Raw genomic sequence first — 13,198 nt, forward strand, 5'->3', positions numbered from 1 at the left:
GTGAGGTAATCGCCTTTAGGCCCAGTGACCGATGTATCACCTTTGCTTTTTACTCTCCAGAGCTTCCACGTATTTCCGCACAGACAGGCTAGCTTTGTTTCCGTGAGATCAGGTTTCAGTAATTTGGTGTATTTTCTTCTTTTTGCTTGCTCTCCAACAGCATCCACGAGTTGAGATCTCTCTTCTTCGGTTTGCTGCTGGCAACACGTTTACTTGGCGTTTTGCAGGTGTGCGTGTGTGTGTGTGTGTGTGTGTGAGTGTGCGCTCGTTCCATCGTCACAGCAGCCTTAGAGGCCATTCTGAGTCCTTTTTTCACACCAGGAGGGAATGATGTGAATTTTATTGGTTCTTTGATGTTTACGTTTTATATTGCGATATTGATGCTTCTCCCTCAGTTTTATCTGATTCCCTCCTTTTCGGTGGGGTGAACTGGTGCTTGCCAATGAAACAGCAGAATCCGTCGCATCAAACATCCACTTTCTGAGTTTTTCTGTGGGAACCGGAGTTTTAGCTGGATAAATAAGCACCGTCACCATTGGTCTAAACATGTTGCGCAATTATTTTATGCTACATGAAGGGGGGGTGGGGGGCTGAAAGGGGGTTAAAGTTGTGCTCAGTTAGAAAACCATCATCGTATACGTTGTTTTCACCTTTACAAACGGTTGATGGGATGTTGGTGTTTAATGTTCTGATGGGACGAGTGTGTGTGTTCAAGGAAATCTGAAATAAAATGACATTTATGCCAAACGGCCGTTCTCTTTCGTTCTCGTTTAATCGTGACATGCAACACCACCGAGTCATAAATAAACGTGGAGTGATTCTGTAACTGATCAATAAATGTTTGCATGTTTACCTCCTAACCCAACTTTTTACATTAAATTCACCGTTTATCCGTTAGGAACTTCGATCGCAGATGGAGACAGCACAGTCCATAAAAGCAGCATAAAAACATATAATCAGTTGAAAAGAACACACACCTACATACGCTTCATTAAAATGATTTTAAAATGGAATAATAAAAGAATTTCAGCGGCCGAAATGAGTTTCCTCCGTAGGGTGGCCGGGCTCAGCCTTAGAGATAGGGTGAGGAGCTCGGACATTCGGGAGGGACTCGGAGTAGAACCGCTGCTCCTCCGGATCGAAAGGAGTCAGTTGAGGTGGTTTGGGCATCTGGTCAGGATGCCTCCTGGACGCCTCCCTGGGGAGGTGTTTCGGGCATGTCCTGCCGGCAGGAGGCCCCCGGGTCGACCCAGGACATGTTGGAGAGGTTACATCTCCAATCTGGTCCGGGAACGCCTTGGGGTCCTGCCGGAGGAGCTGGTGGAGGTGGCCGGGGAGAGGACGGTCTGGAGCTCCCCCCGCGACCCGGACCAGGATAAGCGGAGGAAGACGACGAATTTCAGTTCAGTCTGGATGTGGTCCCAGTCAGTTTTACTGTGGCGTGCTGGAACAGGCGGATTGAAGAGTGAAGAAAGCTGGAGGAAGCCCTTTTTGTCCTCACTGGGAGGGAACCGCCGACCTGATGGTAACCGGGTGTAATGGGACTGGAGATCTGTGTGTTTCCTGAGATCGTTGGTGTTGTATGTGCTGCTAAGTGGAGAGATGACTGAACCTTGTGGGGAACCAATGGAGAGTGACCTGACAGTTCTGAGGTGGCCGTTAACCCCGACTCTGCTCCCTCCCCGTGAGAAAGAGGACCCAGAGGATGAGATGGGGGGGTTAACATTCAGATTCAGCGGTTTACGTCCCAGAAGATGTGGCTGGACTGTGTTAAATGCACTAGAAAATTCCACAAAGACCAGGTTGACATGTGACTTTGGCTTTTCCAGGTGGCTGAGGGTCTCATGCAGCATCATCCACCCCTCTGTGGTTGGTATCCAAACTGCATTGGGGGGGGGGGGGGGCTAAATGATGGGAAATACTGCTTGTCTCACACACTAGTTGTCCAGGACCCGTGTGTTTTCCCTGCTCCAACACCACTTTCTACGTCCTAAAGTTATGTTCTAACCTGAATTATGCTTTCCCTAAACATCACTTCCAATGTTGGGACCTGTAGGTGGACCCAAGCAGAGATGGAAGGAGGACTTGGAGCTTGGCTGCATGGATGACCAGCAGGCTGCAGCTATGATGGCTCTAGAAGCAAAAAGTCAGATCTGAGAATTCATGAAAGGGAAGTACTTTGGTTCTTCCAACGGGGCATGACATCATAGAGCACACGGCATTGAAACGACTGGGTGTTATGATGCCAGGGGTCGAGGGCTGGAGCACCTGTGGTGTGGCGTGGCAGAGTGGGGTAGCTACAGGGAGAACATTATCTTTTCTCCGTGAAAATCCACGTTGCTGAAGCCGTCAATGCGGAGTTCTTCAGAGAGATCTGTGGCGGATATATAAAAAAATGGTCCAATCCGGATTCGATCCCCAGACTCCCGGGTGAAAGTCGCGCGCTAACCAGTCACCCAACTGGAGATCTCCCTTGTACAAGCAGCCAGGGCGCATCATCAATCAGGTCACAGTGACAGGACACACACACTGTCACAGACGCATGACATTCTGTCTCAATCTGTCCCCCTGCTGATATTCTGCATTCCGTATTCTGGCTTCAGGCTGTGTGTGTGTGTGTGGGGGGGGGGGGGTCTTGTTCTGTGTGAAAACGAAGCAGTACAAGTGATAATGCTGCAGGATTTCATAATGTTGTCCTTCTCAGCAGCAGCACTGCAGGTGATCTCCATGTCCAACTTGTGCGTGTGCCAGGTCCTTAGTCAACGTAAAGTTGAGCACATTTTTCTGCTAAGTTTTATTTGTAGAACCCTAAGGGTGGTATAGATCCGAACCCTAAGGGTGGTATAGATCCGAACCCTAAGGGTGGTATAGATCCGAACCCTAAGGGTGGTATAGATCCGAACCCTAAGGGTGGTATAGATCCGAACCCTAAGGGTGGTATAGATCCGAACCCTAAGGGTGGTATAGATCCGAACCCTAAGGGTGGTATAGATCCGAACCCTAAGGGTGGTATAGATCCGAACCCTAAGGGTGGTATAGATCCGAACCCTAAGGGTGGTATAGATCCAGACCATTTACCATTTGTTCAGCTCAGCGTCTTGTAGACGTGGAGAATGTCAGACACCTGCCTGATAGTCAACAACTCGCATCCAAAACTCTGGATGTTTAATACAATCCTCGGTCTTGTCATCCTGTCGTCTCCCAGCAGTAGCTCAACAGGTTGAGCGGGTTGTCCACTAATCGGAAGGTTGCAGGTTCAATCCCGGCTCTGGACAGAGAATTCTGCTGTTGTCCTTGGGCAAGACACTTAACCCACGTTGCCTGCTGGTGGTGGTCGGAGGGATCGGTGGCGCCAGTGCTCGGCAGCCTCGCCTCTGTCAGTGCGCCCCAGGGCAGCTGTGGCTACATCGTAGCTCATCCCCATCAGTGTGTGAATGGATGAATGGTACACTGTAGTGTAGAGCGCTTTGGAGTCCTTACTCTGAGAGGCGCTATACAAGTGCGGGTCATTTATCATTCATTAACACGACTGGGAGCGACTCCATTCAGCTGCTGGTAAGAACGACACGAGGACCACTTCCCTTTTCACACATGTACAGTTTTATTGTGTGTGTGCACACTGCAGCTGCTAGGCCTCGTTAGCGTTCTGGGTTTATGTTTTAGTAATTACCTGATCATACATGCCCGCATAGATATGTTCACTGTTAAAATGTAAATAGTGTTATCACCATGGAAACAAGATGCTCATTTATCAAATCAATGAAGTGTTTTGGATCTTGTTCTTCCTCTGGATTACACTTAAAAGTAAACTGATGCAAGGATCATGAACACGCTTAACCCTTCTAAAAACACACACACACACCACCTTCAGCCTCTGCTGCTGGAGTACACAGGGGTCACAAACAGACAGCAATAAGGGAATGAGGGAACAGACATGCTAACTGAAGCCCTGATGGTAGTTCTCCTACAGCAGGGGTGTCAAACATGCGGCCCGCGGGCCGGATCTGGCCCACAAACGGGTTAAATCCGGCCCGCGAGATGGTTGTGTAAACTTTATTTTCATACTTTACCATGTAGAGTGAAAATAAACGTATCTTTGTGAGCAAGTTTCCTCTGTAATGAGTATAAATAAAACAAAGCTGCCCTCAAGGCTCACACAAGAACTTGAATCACATCCTGAAGTTGGCCGCCACTCAGGATGTGACTTCTGATGTTGATGTGCTGGTGAAAGCTAAAAGATGTAAAGTAAAATGAGTCAAATACACTTTAAGTGCTGCATGAAACTGATCTAGCCATGTGATCTGTAAGCTCTTTGAATCACTAAGGAATGTTTTTTGAATTTATAGATTTTTTTTTTCTTTTTTCAAATTTTCAAGTACACTTCAGGTGTTGTACTATTTTGGATACGCTGTCCTCAGGCTCCAGCCTTGTTTTATATTGATTGTACTAAAACAAAGAAAACAATCTGAAGTTGTTTGTAATTCACCGGTCCGGCCCACTTGGGACTAGATTTCCCTCAATGTGACACCCCTCTCCTACAGAGATGCTGAGAACGTCCAAAGTTAACAGCAAAGCAGATCTGAGGCCAAAACCTTCCAGATTAGATCCTGGAGCCTGTTCTGCTCTTAGTGTCAACAAACCAGTGAAGAACCCAAACCAGGCAGACCTTTGGACCTGACCTGGACTGGTTCCTGCAGAAGATGAATCAGAACCTGCTCTGAAATGGACCTGCACTGGCGCTGATGAACCCAAATGACTCTGAAACAAGGAGACATTTAATAAACCAAGACTCTAACTTAGCCGCTCACTCAACATCAGATGGGAACAAACTAGAAATACGTCGGTGTTCATTTGGACAAACTTCATTATTGCCGTTTTCTGCTCGTTCTGATTGGTCTCTGGGTGCACCATGACTGGCAGCAGCTGAGGCAGGACGTGCTAGACCCACCAGTCAGCCTGCAGCAGCTTCCAGCAGGCCCAGGAGGAGCTGCTGATGTGACCGGGCTGTAGATGTTTAATATTCATGCGTCTTGTTTTCGGTCGGACGGGGTAGATGTGGTAAACGCCTAACAGTCTACAAGGTAAGAGCGACACATGCAGACCATAATTCCACGGTCGAAACACTTTCTGTTGACACTGAGATGAACAGGCCAGCAGCTGTTTTATAGGGATTGTGGTTGGAGGTGAGGAGACACGTGTGTGTGTGTGTGTGTGTTGGTCAGAACCCATCCAGGTGCTGTGTGTGTGTGTGGGAGGGGGGGTTGCCCAATCAGCACTGAAACACTTCATGACTGCTTTCCTTCTCATGAAACACACTATTTACACACAAAGACGGGTGGCTCTGCGATAATGAGATGCGGATGCACGTCACACCGGACACGTAAAAAGGACGGATGCATCACGAGGATGGGATCAAACAGGATCGCTTCACGGCTCAGCGACTCTCCCTCCGTCGCTGCTTCACAAACACGTTCTCCAGCTAGATCAGTGATGGACAGCAGGGTTATGTGGGCTAATATATTAAATGCTTTTACATTTTTAAAATCGCTTCCAGTCCAATCCTTCCCCTTATGTACAAATGTTTACAAGAGTTCGTTGAGAAGAAGCCCGGGTGTGAGATGCGAGATGCCCCCTTGCCTTTTGAAGGAACAACGATGGATAAAAGTAACGGTAACACTGAGAACATCGAGTGAAATGAAGGGGCTGATTTCTTTGGTCACAATCGGAGCAAAAGAACATGTTAAAGCGCCAAACAGCCGTTGGGTTGTCGACAAACCGCAAGAGAAGGGGGAGAACATCGCTGAAGGTTTCTGTGGAAGATGTAGGAGGATCAGTGGAAGTAGCTGCTCAGTCAGTTCCCCCCTCCTCCTCCTCCTCCTCCTCCTCCTCCTCCTCCTCCTCGCAGTAGCGTTGAAGCAATCGATGCAGGTGCTGCTGCAGGGCGTCGGGCTGCAGGGCATCTGGGGTGTCGTCCAGACGCTCCAGGTGCACGTGTTTCCCTTGGGCATCCCTCACCACGGTCCTCTTCTGGGTCCGCGACTTACGCATCTGACTTCTGCAGGAGCAACAACAACCAATCAGAGTCTGTCTTTAACACACCGAATGCATCAATAATCCCAGAAGAGGGCGTGAGTTAGTAGCTCGTAATTATTCAAGTTTCTTCAGAGTCTGTGTCCAGGGAGACGGGCAGCACAGCCGATGAGAGGATGAATGAATCAGCATGATCACCCTCAGCTTCTGATCTCTATTGTTGACCTACTCTCTACGATCTGTAATGTGGCACCAGCTCTTGACGGCCGTTTCTTCCTGCAGGAGCTGGAAGCGGGTCCAAAGAGACAACCGACCAATGCTCTCCCTGCTCCCTGATCCTCTACAGAACTTCTCCTGCATCGGTTTGAATATTCTAATGTACACGGTCTGTAGTTTGCAGGTTTGGGCTGTAAAAAATATTTAAAATGAAAAGGACTGAGACTCTAGGTTTCTGCAGATCTTCAATCCTTAATGAAGCAGCATTTGCATTTCCTCCCAAACTGGAATTTTGGGATGTGACTCGACTCTGTACAGGATTGAATATTTAATTATCCTAACATGAACAAGCTTGATTTTTTTGTTGATCATGTAAACAAAACATTAGTAAGCATCTTTTCATCGTCCAGCTGCAGCACATCTGTGTACAGGGACCAAATCCAGTTCACACATTCATCAAGACTCTGCTGACGTCTAAATGCAGCGTGAACCTTTTAGTGGGACCAGAACAGCAAATGCAGCAGACCAGTCTCTGGGTGAACTTGACCAAGCGAGTGAAAGCAGAGGAGTTAGAACTCAGGGATCCTGATATGTTAGTTAATCTTGAACAAACCACGGTGATTAGAGCAGCCCTGCGTTCTCTATCTGCCATCTACCCACTGAAGACGTGGGCTGGAGTGCAGGAGGAACCTCACACCATGCCTTCAGCCAACACCCGAAGCGTCAAAAACTGACGATGGGTGACCAAGCGTTAGTTTCTGATGTGCTGGGGTTCCCGAGTGTCAGTGTCGTTTTCTGACGCCGGCGGTAAAACGCGCCTTTCACCCACATTTAACCTCTATCCTCACCCCCATCCTAACCTTAACCCTGTTTCTCGTTCTAAGATTCCCGTTCACCGTGTTTGAGAGGGACGTTACCACTGTAACGTGATGAAGGAGCTATTCCACCGAAGGTTATTTACCTTCTCTCCACAGATGCCTCTGACACAGAACTAGTCTGCATGAGACTGCCTCAAGGTCATGCATTCGCTTCTAAACTGCTTCCTTTCCAGCCCAAGAGAAGAATGAAGACAAAGGACTCTTTCTTTTAATAAATCAAAGAACTCTATTTTAATAAAGCTAATCAAACAAAGTGTTAGTCAATAATAAGATGTTGACCAATCAGTGAAATGACAATTTTTATGATTAGTAACTTTTAATAAGTAATATGACTTTAATCTAGCTGCACTAGACATCCTGATCACACGTAATGTAAACGCATGACACATTGCTTTTACTCATCCAATCAGAACCTTCCTTTCTGAAGCGTGGCATAGTCTCTGTGGTGTTTATAAAATTTGCCAACTTTGATTCGACCAGAAATCTAAACATCCAGATTAATAAAACCAGTCCCACGCCATCTTTGTTCAGTTCTCCGAGTTCACCGCAGTTCACCGCATTCTAATAGAAGTATCGGACCGGCCACCCGGACTTCCTTTTTAAGCAAAGAACCAACAAGCTGGATAAAATCTTGCACTTTACCAACCAAGCAATGGTTCCTTTCAGAATAAAAGCTGAACTCACTGACCCTCCGGGTCCATCTGACGCTGTCAACCAACTGTCGCTTTTTACCTGGAGACAATCCAAAGACTAGTCTGTCGTACAGCTAATGCTGTTTCATCGGCTCCGGTACCAAAAGGGGGGTTTGAGGACCTGGCATTCTGGATCCGTACGGAGGTCTCATTCTAAGGGTATGTGTGGAGCGACAACATGGCGTCTCATGTGTTTATGAAACTCCGATCATAGCTTAAGAGCAAAACATCACAACATCATTCAGACTTGCTTCTCCGGATACGAGAGTTCTGATGACAACATCACTCACACATACACCATCCATCTCACGTCTCATTCACACCAAGATCCATCCATTCACTTAGAATTTAGAGTTAGTCTTGTTTAAAATTGTTTAGAAATAAATCTTCTTAAACGTTTTAAGGGTGACTCTCTCTTCTCTTGTCTCTCAGTTAATACGAAGTGTTACATAATCCCTGCAATAAAAAGTTCCAATCTTCTGGTTAAAAGTACCCAAAGGTCCACAAGATTGATTCCATATTCATTATGGAATCTCATGTCTTATGGCCATTAATCAGATGTAAATTAACCCCTTACACCGCAAGGAACAAAGTTTTGCAAGTGCAAGAGGGTAAAGGTTGGGATGGGGGTGAGGGGAAGGTCAGAATTGGGTGAAATCTCCGTTTTACCGCCGCAGTCGAAAACCAACGCTCTGGCACAGCTGGGGCTCCCTAAGGAAACAAACGCTGGTTTTCCAGGCTTCGGGTGTGAGAATGTGTTGCTTCAGCCTGTCTACACACACCACCATGCAGTCCAACCTTTTAATCACAGAACCGTTGTCCTGCACAAGCTCCCTCTCGACCACATGAGGCAGGAGCACCTTCCCACAACCTCCAACAAAACTCAAAGCCTGAAGAGGAAAGGAGGGGCAGAGACCATACCATCATGGCTCCACCAACATCTTAACCCACTTCCTGACAGAAGCTTGTTTCCCCCGTTTGGACACACTGACCTTCTCAAAGTCCTCTTGGGCTGATGGGAGATCTGCAGCCAGTGATGAGTCACCCCTCTGCTTCTCCATCCTCTCGCCTCTCACCACAGTCATCTTGACCACCTTGCTGACCTTTCGACCCTGTACAGGCTCCACCTCAAACTCTGACGCGGTGGCAGAGCCCAGGGCCAGAGGTTCAGAGAAGGTCAGCTGGAATGGAACAAAAACACGTTATGGGACAGCTTTCCACAAATTCAATTCAATTTTATTTATAAAGCTCCAAATCACGACAAGAGTTGTCTCAAGGACCTTCACATAATAAACATTCCAATTCAGGTCAGTTCATTAAGCCAATCAGTAAAAAGTTCCCTATATAAGGAACCCAGCAGGTTGCATCAAGTCGCTGACTAGTGTCAGAGTCTTTACAGCAATCCTCATACTAAGCAAGCATATAGCGACAGTGGAGAGGAAAACTCCCTTTTAACAGGAAGAAACCTCCAGAGGATCCTGGCTCAGTATAAGCAGCCATCCTCCACGACTCACTGGGGATGGAGAAGACAGAGCGCACACGTCCCCACACACACACACACTCACACACATACACACACATGGGAATAACAACGGGACTCGCAATACAAACTCGTTCTGGATGATTTCTGCTTAAAATGTAATTTAAAAACACAGAAAAGGAGGGAATCGGATAAAACTGAGGGAGAAGCATCAGTATCACAATATAAAACGTAAACATCAAAGAACCAATAAAATTCACATCATTTCCTCCTGGTGTGAAAATAGGACTCAGAATGGCCTCTAAGGCTGCTGTAACGATGGAACGAACACACACACACACACACACACACACACACACACACACCAAGTAATGTGTCTATGGTTACATTGTGATTTTTTAGTAAATATTCTATTTGGTGAGAGATAAACTTTATTGTATTTATCCTAGTGGATCTATAATTAAACGGGTAAACTAGTAGTAGCACATCCAACGTCAAGGAAAGCAAAATGGCTCCAATACCTGAGAAATGTCTCCTTTTAACCAAACCCACAGCCACACACTTGTAAAAAAAAAAAACACCCACGACAACGTGTTTAAGTCCTGCGTCCCATCCAGTTTGTATTTAGTATTCAGAAGACCACATCAGCTCAGAGCCGCCCCACAAGGTTCCCTTCAGCTGAGCTGCAGCTAACCCACCTGCCCTGTTGTCTCACATGAGGATGTCGGCTTCTTCTGTTCACTCAGACCTGTTAGTATTATTTAGGAGGATTTGGGTCAAATACTTGTTTCCATTTTAGTTTACTGTCAAGATTTTGGTGATCACAGTTGTTCCTTCAGGTTAGTGAGGTCTCATGGTCCACTGTCGGGCCAAGAGCTCAGTTCTCATTTACACCTTGGTTCTGTTTACACAACAGACATTAACCCTCTCAGGCTCAAAATAAGTTTGGATAAAAGGACGAACAACTAAGTCCTTCAGCGGTACTTCTGAGTAAAAAAAACACTCATGAAGTACGTCTGTGGAGTAACCAGGTAGGTATGTTTTAACGTTGCAAATCTGCAATGCTTGCCTCCAGGGGGTTAAGATGTTTTCCTGCAACTCTGAAGTATGTTTGATACATTAAAGGTGTGGGAAACTCCGAATGAATGCCTTGCAAGCCAAACTCAGGGCAGAAAAAGAGCCCAGACTCACCTGTTTCAGGACAGGTGAGTCTGCTAAATCAGAGGAGACCTTAACACGACGAGGTCTGGAGTCTGATTTCCTGATATCTGGACATCTCTCCTGTGATTGGATAACAGTACTGACTATTGGTGCTGTACGATACTGCAAAATTTGGTATCAATCCGATAGCAAGTAAATACAGGGGCTAGTATTGTCGATACCGATACCAATACCGATACTTTTTACTACTAATCTAGTACCATCTAGTTTTGTGGGATTTATTAAGATAAATAAGATCAATAAAACTTGAGTTTCAGACAAGATTCTCATATTGATGATGTATTCATCATCAATATGAGAATCTTGTCTGAAAAGTCAAGTTTAAATTATTTGGTAAGTTTTCCTTAAATAAATCATGATGATAATAAAATACAGGGAACATTTTCAGGCAAATAAAAATTGTATTAGGAAACTCAAAATGGTTTAAAAATGGTTAACAAGCTCAAGATTTTCTCGTCTCGTGCTGGAGCGCTGTAACTTTGTTTTATGTAACGGCGGACTGCCCCGTTGACTGACATCCGTGGCGTTCCAATCCCAGTGCTTTAAAGGTATTTTTTTTGGGCCAATCACAGCGCTCTTTTAGCGAGGTAGACGGGAAGTCCCTGCAAACAAACCTGGCTGCCACTCGAAACGGTCCAATCACAGGTATCAGCCAGGTAAACTACAAATCAAGATGGCTGCCGTTCTGTAGTGGTCCAATCATGGCGCTCTATAGATTTCATGGGCCAATCGCAACACTAAGTAGGCGGGATGTTATTGGGGAAAAATAAACAAACGTGACTAGTCGGCGGTCAGCCGCTCGTTTGAAACGGCTTTGGCGTCAAGTTTGGACTATTATGACTTTGGCTTTTGTTTGAGTCAAGATCAGATAGAAGTACTAACGTTTATTTAGGAAAAGGATGTGTTTTGCATCTTCTTTGACGGAGTTTGGTGGACTGCCTCGTTGACCGACATCTGTAGCGGTGAGTATGTCATGGCTTGCCAGGCTAGAAGAAACTGAATCGATACCATCACATGGGTATCTAATAAATACTCAATACCAACGTTAGATCGATACTATTGATATTTTAGATCGATCCGCCCAGCCCTACTGACTATAACTCAAGCCTGGAGGAGCTTCTGCCATGTGGCCGAGCTGCTAACGCTAACTTGGGTTAGCCGAGACGTCCTCTGCTGTTTCTGGACGCTAAAACAACAACGGCCTTCCCCGTCACGAGCCAGTATGGGTGAGTCCATGCGACCACTTGACGTAGATCTATCAGCACTTTCAAATCCTGGAGTTTCACTGTCTATTTTCCATCAGAAGCTGATGCAGGAGATTCAGCACTCTGACCCCACCTCTTTTTGCTCTCCCTCACTGTGAAGCACGGTCCTCTTCACCACTCTGGACACCCTGTCTCCCTCTTCTACGGCCACACTCTCCTGGTGAGAGCCCTCGATGGTCACATCCTGTGTTTCAGAGCCATCTGGAGACACGTATTTACGGATAACCTTCCGTGTGATCTGGAGGAGAAGGGAGCAGGAAGTTCCCTGTTAAAGCCCTGCTGTGATTCACAAGTTTGGACCTTTAGTCTTTTACTGGTCCTGACCTTCTTCACCACCATGTTTCCATGCTCATCTGTGTACTTCTCCTCGGTGATGGTCCGTGGGGGGATGTCTGGCAGATGATCTGCCTGAAAAAACACAAATCAGACGTGATCAGTGCCCTGCGACATGATTAGAGCAGTATAATAACTCAGTTTACACTAAGCAGCACCAGAACATCCACTCTGTCCTTTACAGCCTAAAGGTAAAATCATGACCTCCAAAACCAGAAAGATCAGATAAAAGCAGGACACAGTGAGGAGTGAGTGTGATCACACATAACATGGCTCTGATGCTCTCTGTTCACAAGTGTCCTTTACTCACGTTCAACTAAATCATTTGTATCTAATGAACATTCGAGCTGTTCTCTTGTTCAAACTTAACCTCAAAGGTCAAGTCCCCAAAAACCCACAACAACCACTCCTCCAGCCACTCCTCCTTCCCACTGCTGAGCTGCATCATGCTTTTATTTTACCTGGATGATTATTCTGCGTCGGACCACCCTGGTAGTCAGCACCTCCTCCTCTGAGCTATCAGAAGACGGCATCCCTAGCTCCTCTGCTAACTCCTGGGAGACGGCACACAACCAGCACGGGTCATTCCTCTGGGTTTGCACAGTTTCATCACAAAAGTGCTCCAGCTGTTCTCGTAACCTCACATTTCTGTTTTCCGTTTGCCAGACATAAAAAAAATCAATCTCAGAACGAAATCAAATTGAGGTTTAAAGGGACTTTACAGACTTTTGAATTTTTATGCTCGTGATTGCCCCCTCAGGCCAAAAGCGACACGGCAGCTTCAATAGTAGGCTCGTGCACGAGGCGCGCATGCTGTACGTGCACACTCCTTAACGAAAATAACAGCTGAGACAGTCCCTTGTGTGTGTGTGTGTGTGTGTGTGTGTGTGTGTGTGTGTGTGTGTGTGTGTGTGTGTGTGTGTGTGTGTGTGTGTGTGTGTGTGTGTGTGTTTGTGGGGCCCGGAGGACAGGAGAACGTGCAGCTAATTAATTAAATCATTTGGTTCTGTACCTTTCTCTTCAGCACAGCCGACAAAGGTTTATGATGGGTCAGTCCTCCTGCATGCTCAGATCATTCCCTTC

The 13,198-nt window shown here is 46.4% G+C and overlaps 1 protein-coding gene across 41 annotated transcripts in view; it reads right to left on the minus strand.

Moving 5' to 3' along the window:
* Window positions 1-5,633: 5,633 nt before the first annotated feature.
* ank2b (ankyrin 2b, neuronal) overlaps window positions 5,634-13,198 on the minus strand; it is a 202,816-nt gene continuing 195,251 nt past the window's right edge. For 40 of the 41 annotated variants that reach the window (XM_070549708.1, XM_070549707.1, XM_070549730.1 and 37 more), the window contains 6 exons: window positions 12,577-12,669; window positions 12,107-12,190; window positions 11,856-12,020; window positions 8,809-8,997; window positions 8,615-8,706; window positions 5,634-6,055 (listed from right to left, as the gene is read on the minus strand). In XM_070549708.1, the coding sequence (XP_070405809.1) occupies window positions 5,848-6,055; window positions 8,615-8,706; window positions 8,809-8,997; window positions 11,856-12,020; window positions 12,107-12,190; window positions 12,577-12,669 (831 nt within the window). In that variant the 3' untranslated portion in view covers window positions 5,634-5,847. The remainder of the gene's footprint in view (window positions 6,056-8,614; window positions 8,707-8,808; window positions 8,998-11,855; window positions 12,021-12,106; window positions 12,191-12,576; window positions 12,670-13,198) is intronic. The other variant, XM_070549712.1, reaches the window with a different exon arrangement.

The sequence above is a fragment of the Nothobranchius furzeri genome, chromosome 3 (genome assembly GCF_043380555.1).
Source record: "Nothobranchius furzeri strain GRZ-AD chromosome 3, NfurGRZ-RIMD1, whole genome shotgun sequence".
NCBI classification, from domain to species: Eukaryota; Metazoa; Chordata; class Actinopteri; order Cyprinodontiformes; family Nothobranchiidae; genus Nothobranchius; species Nothobranchius furzeri.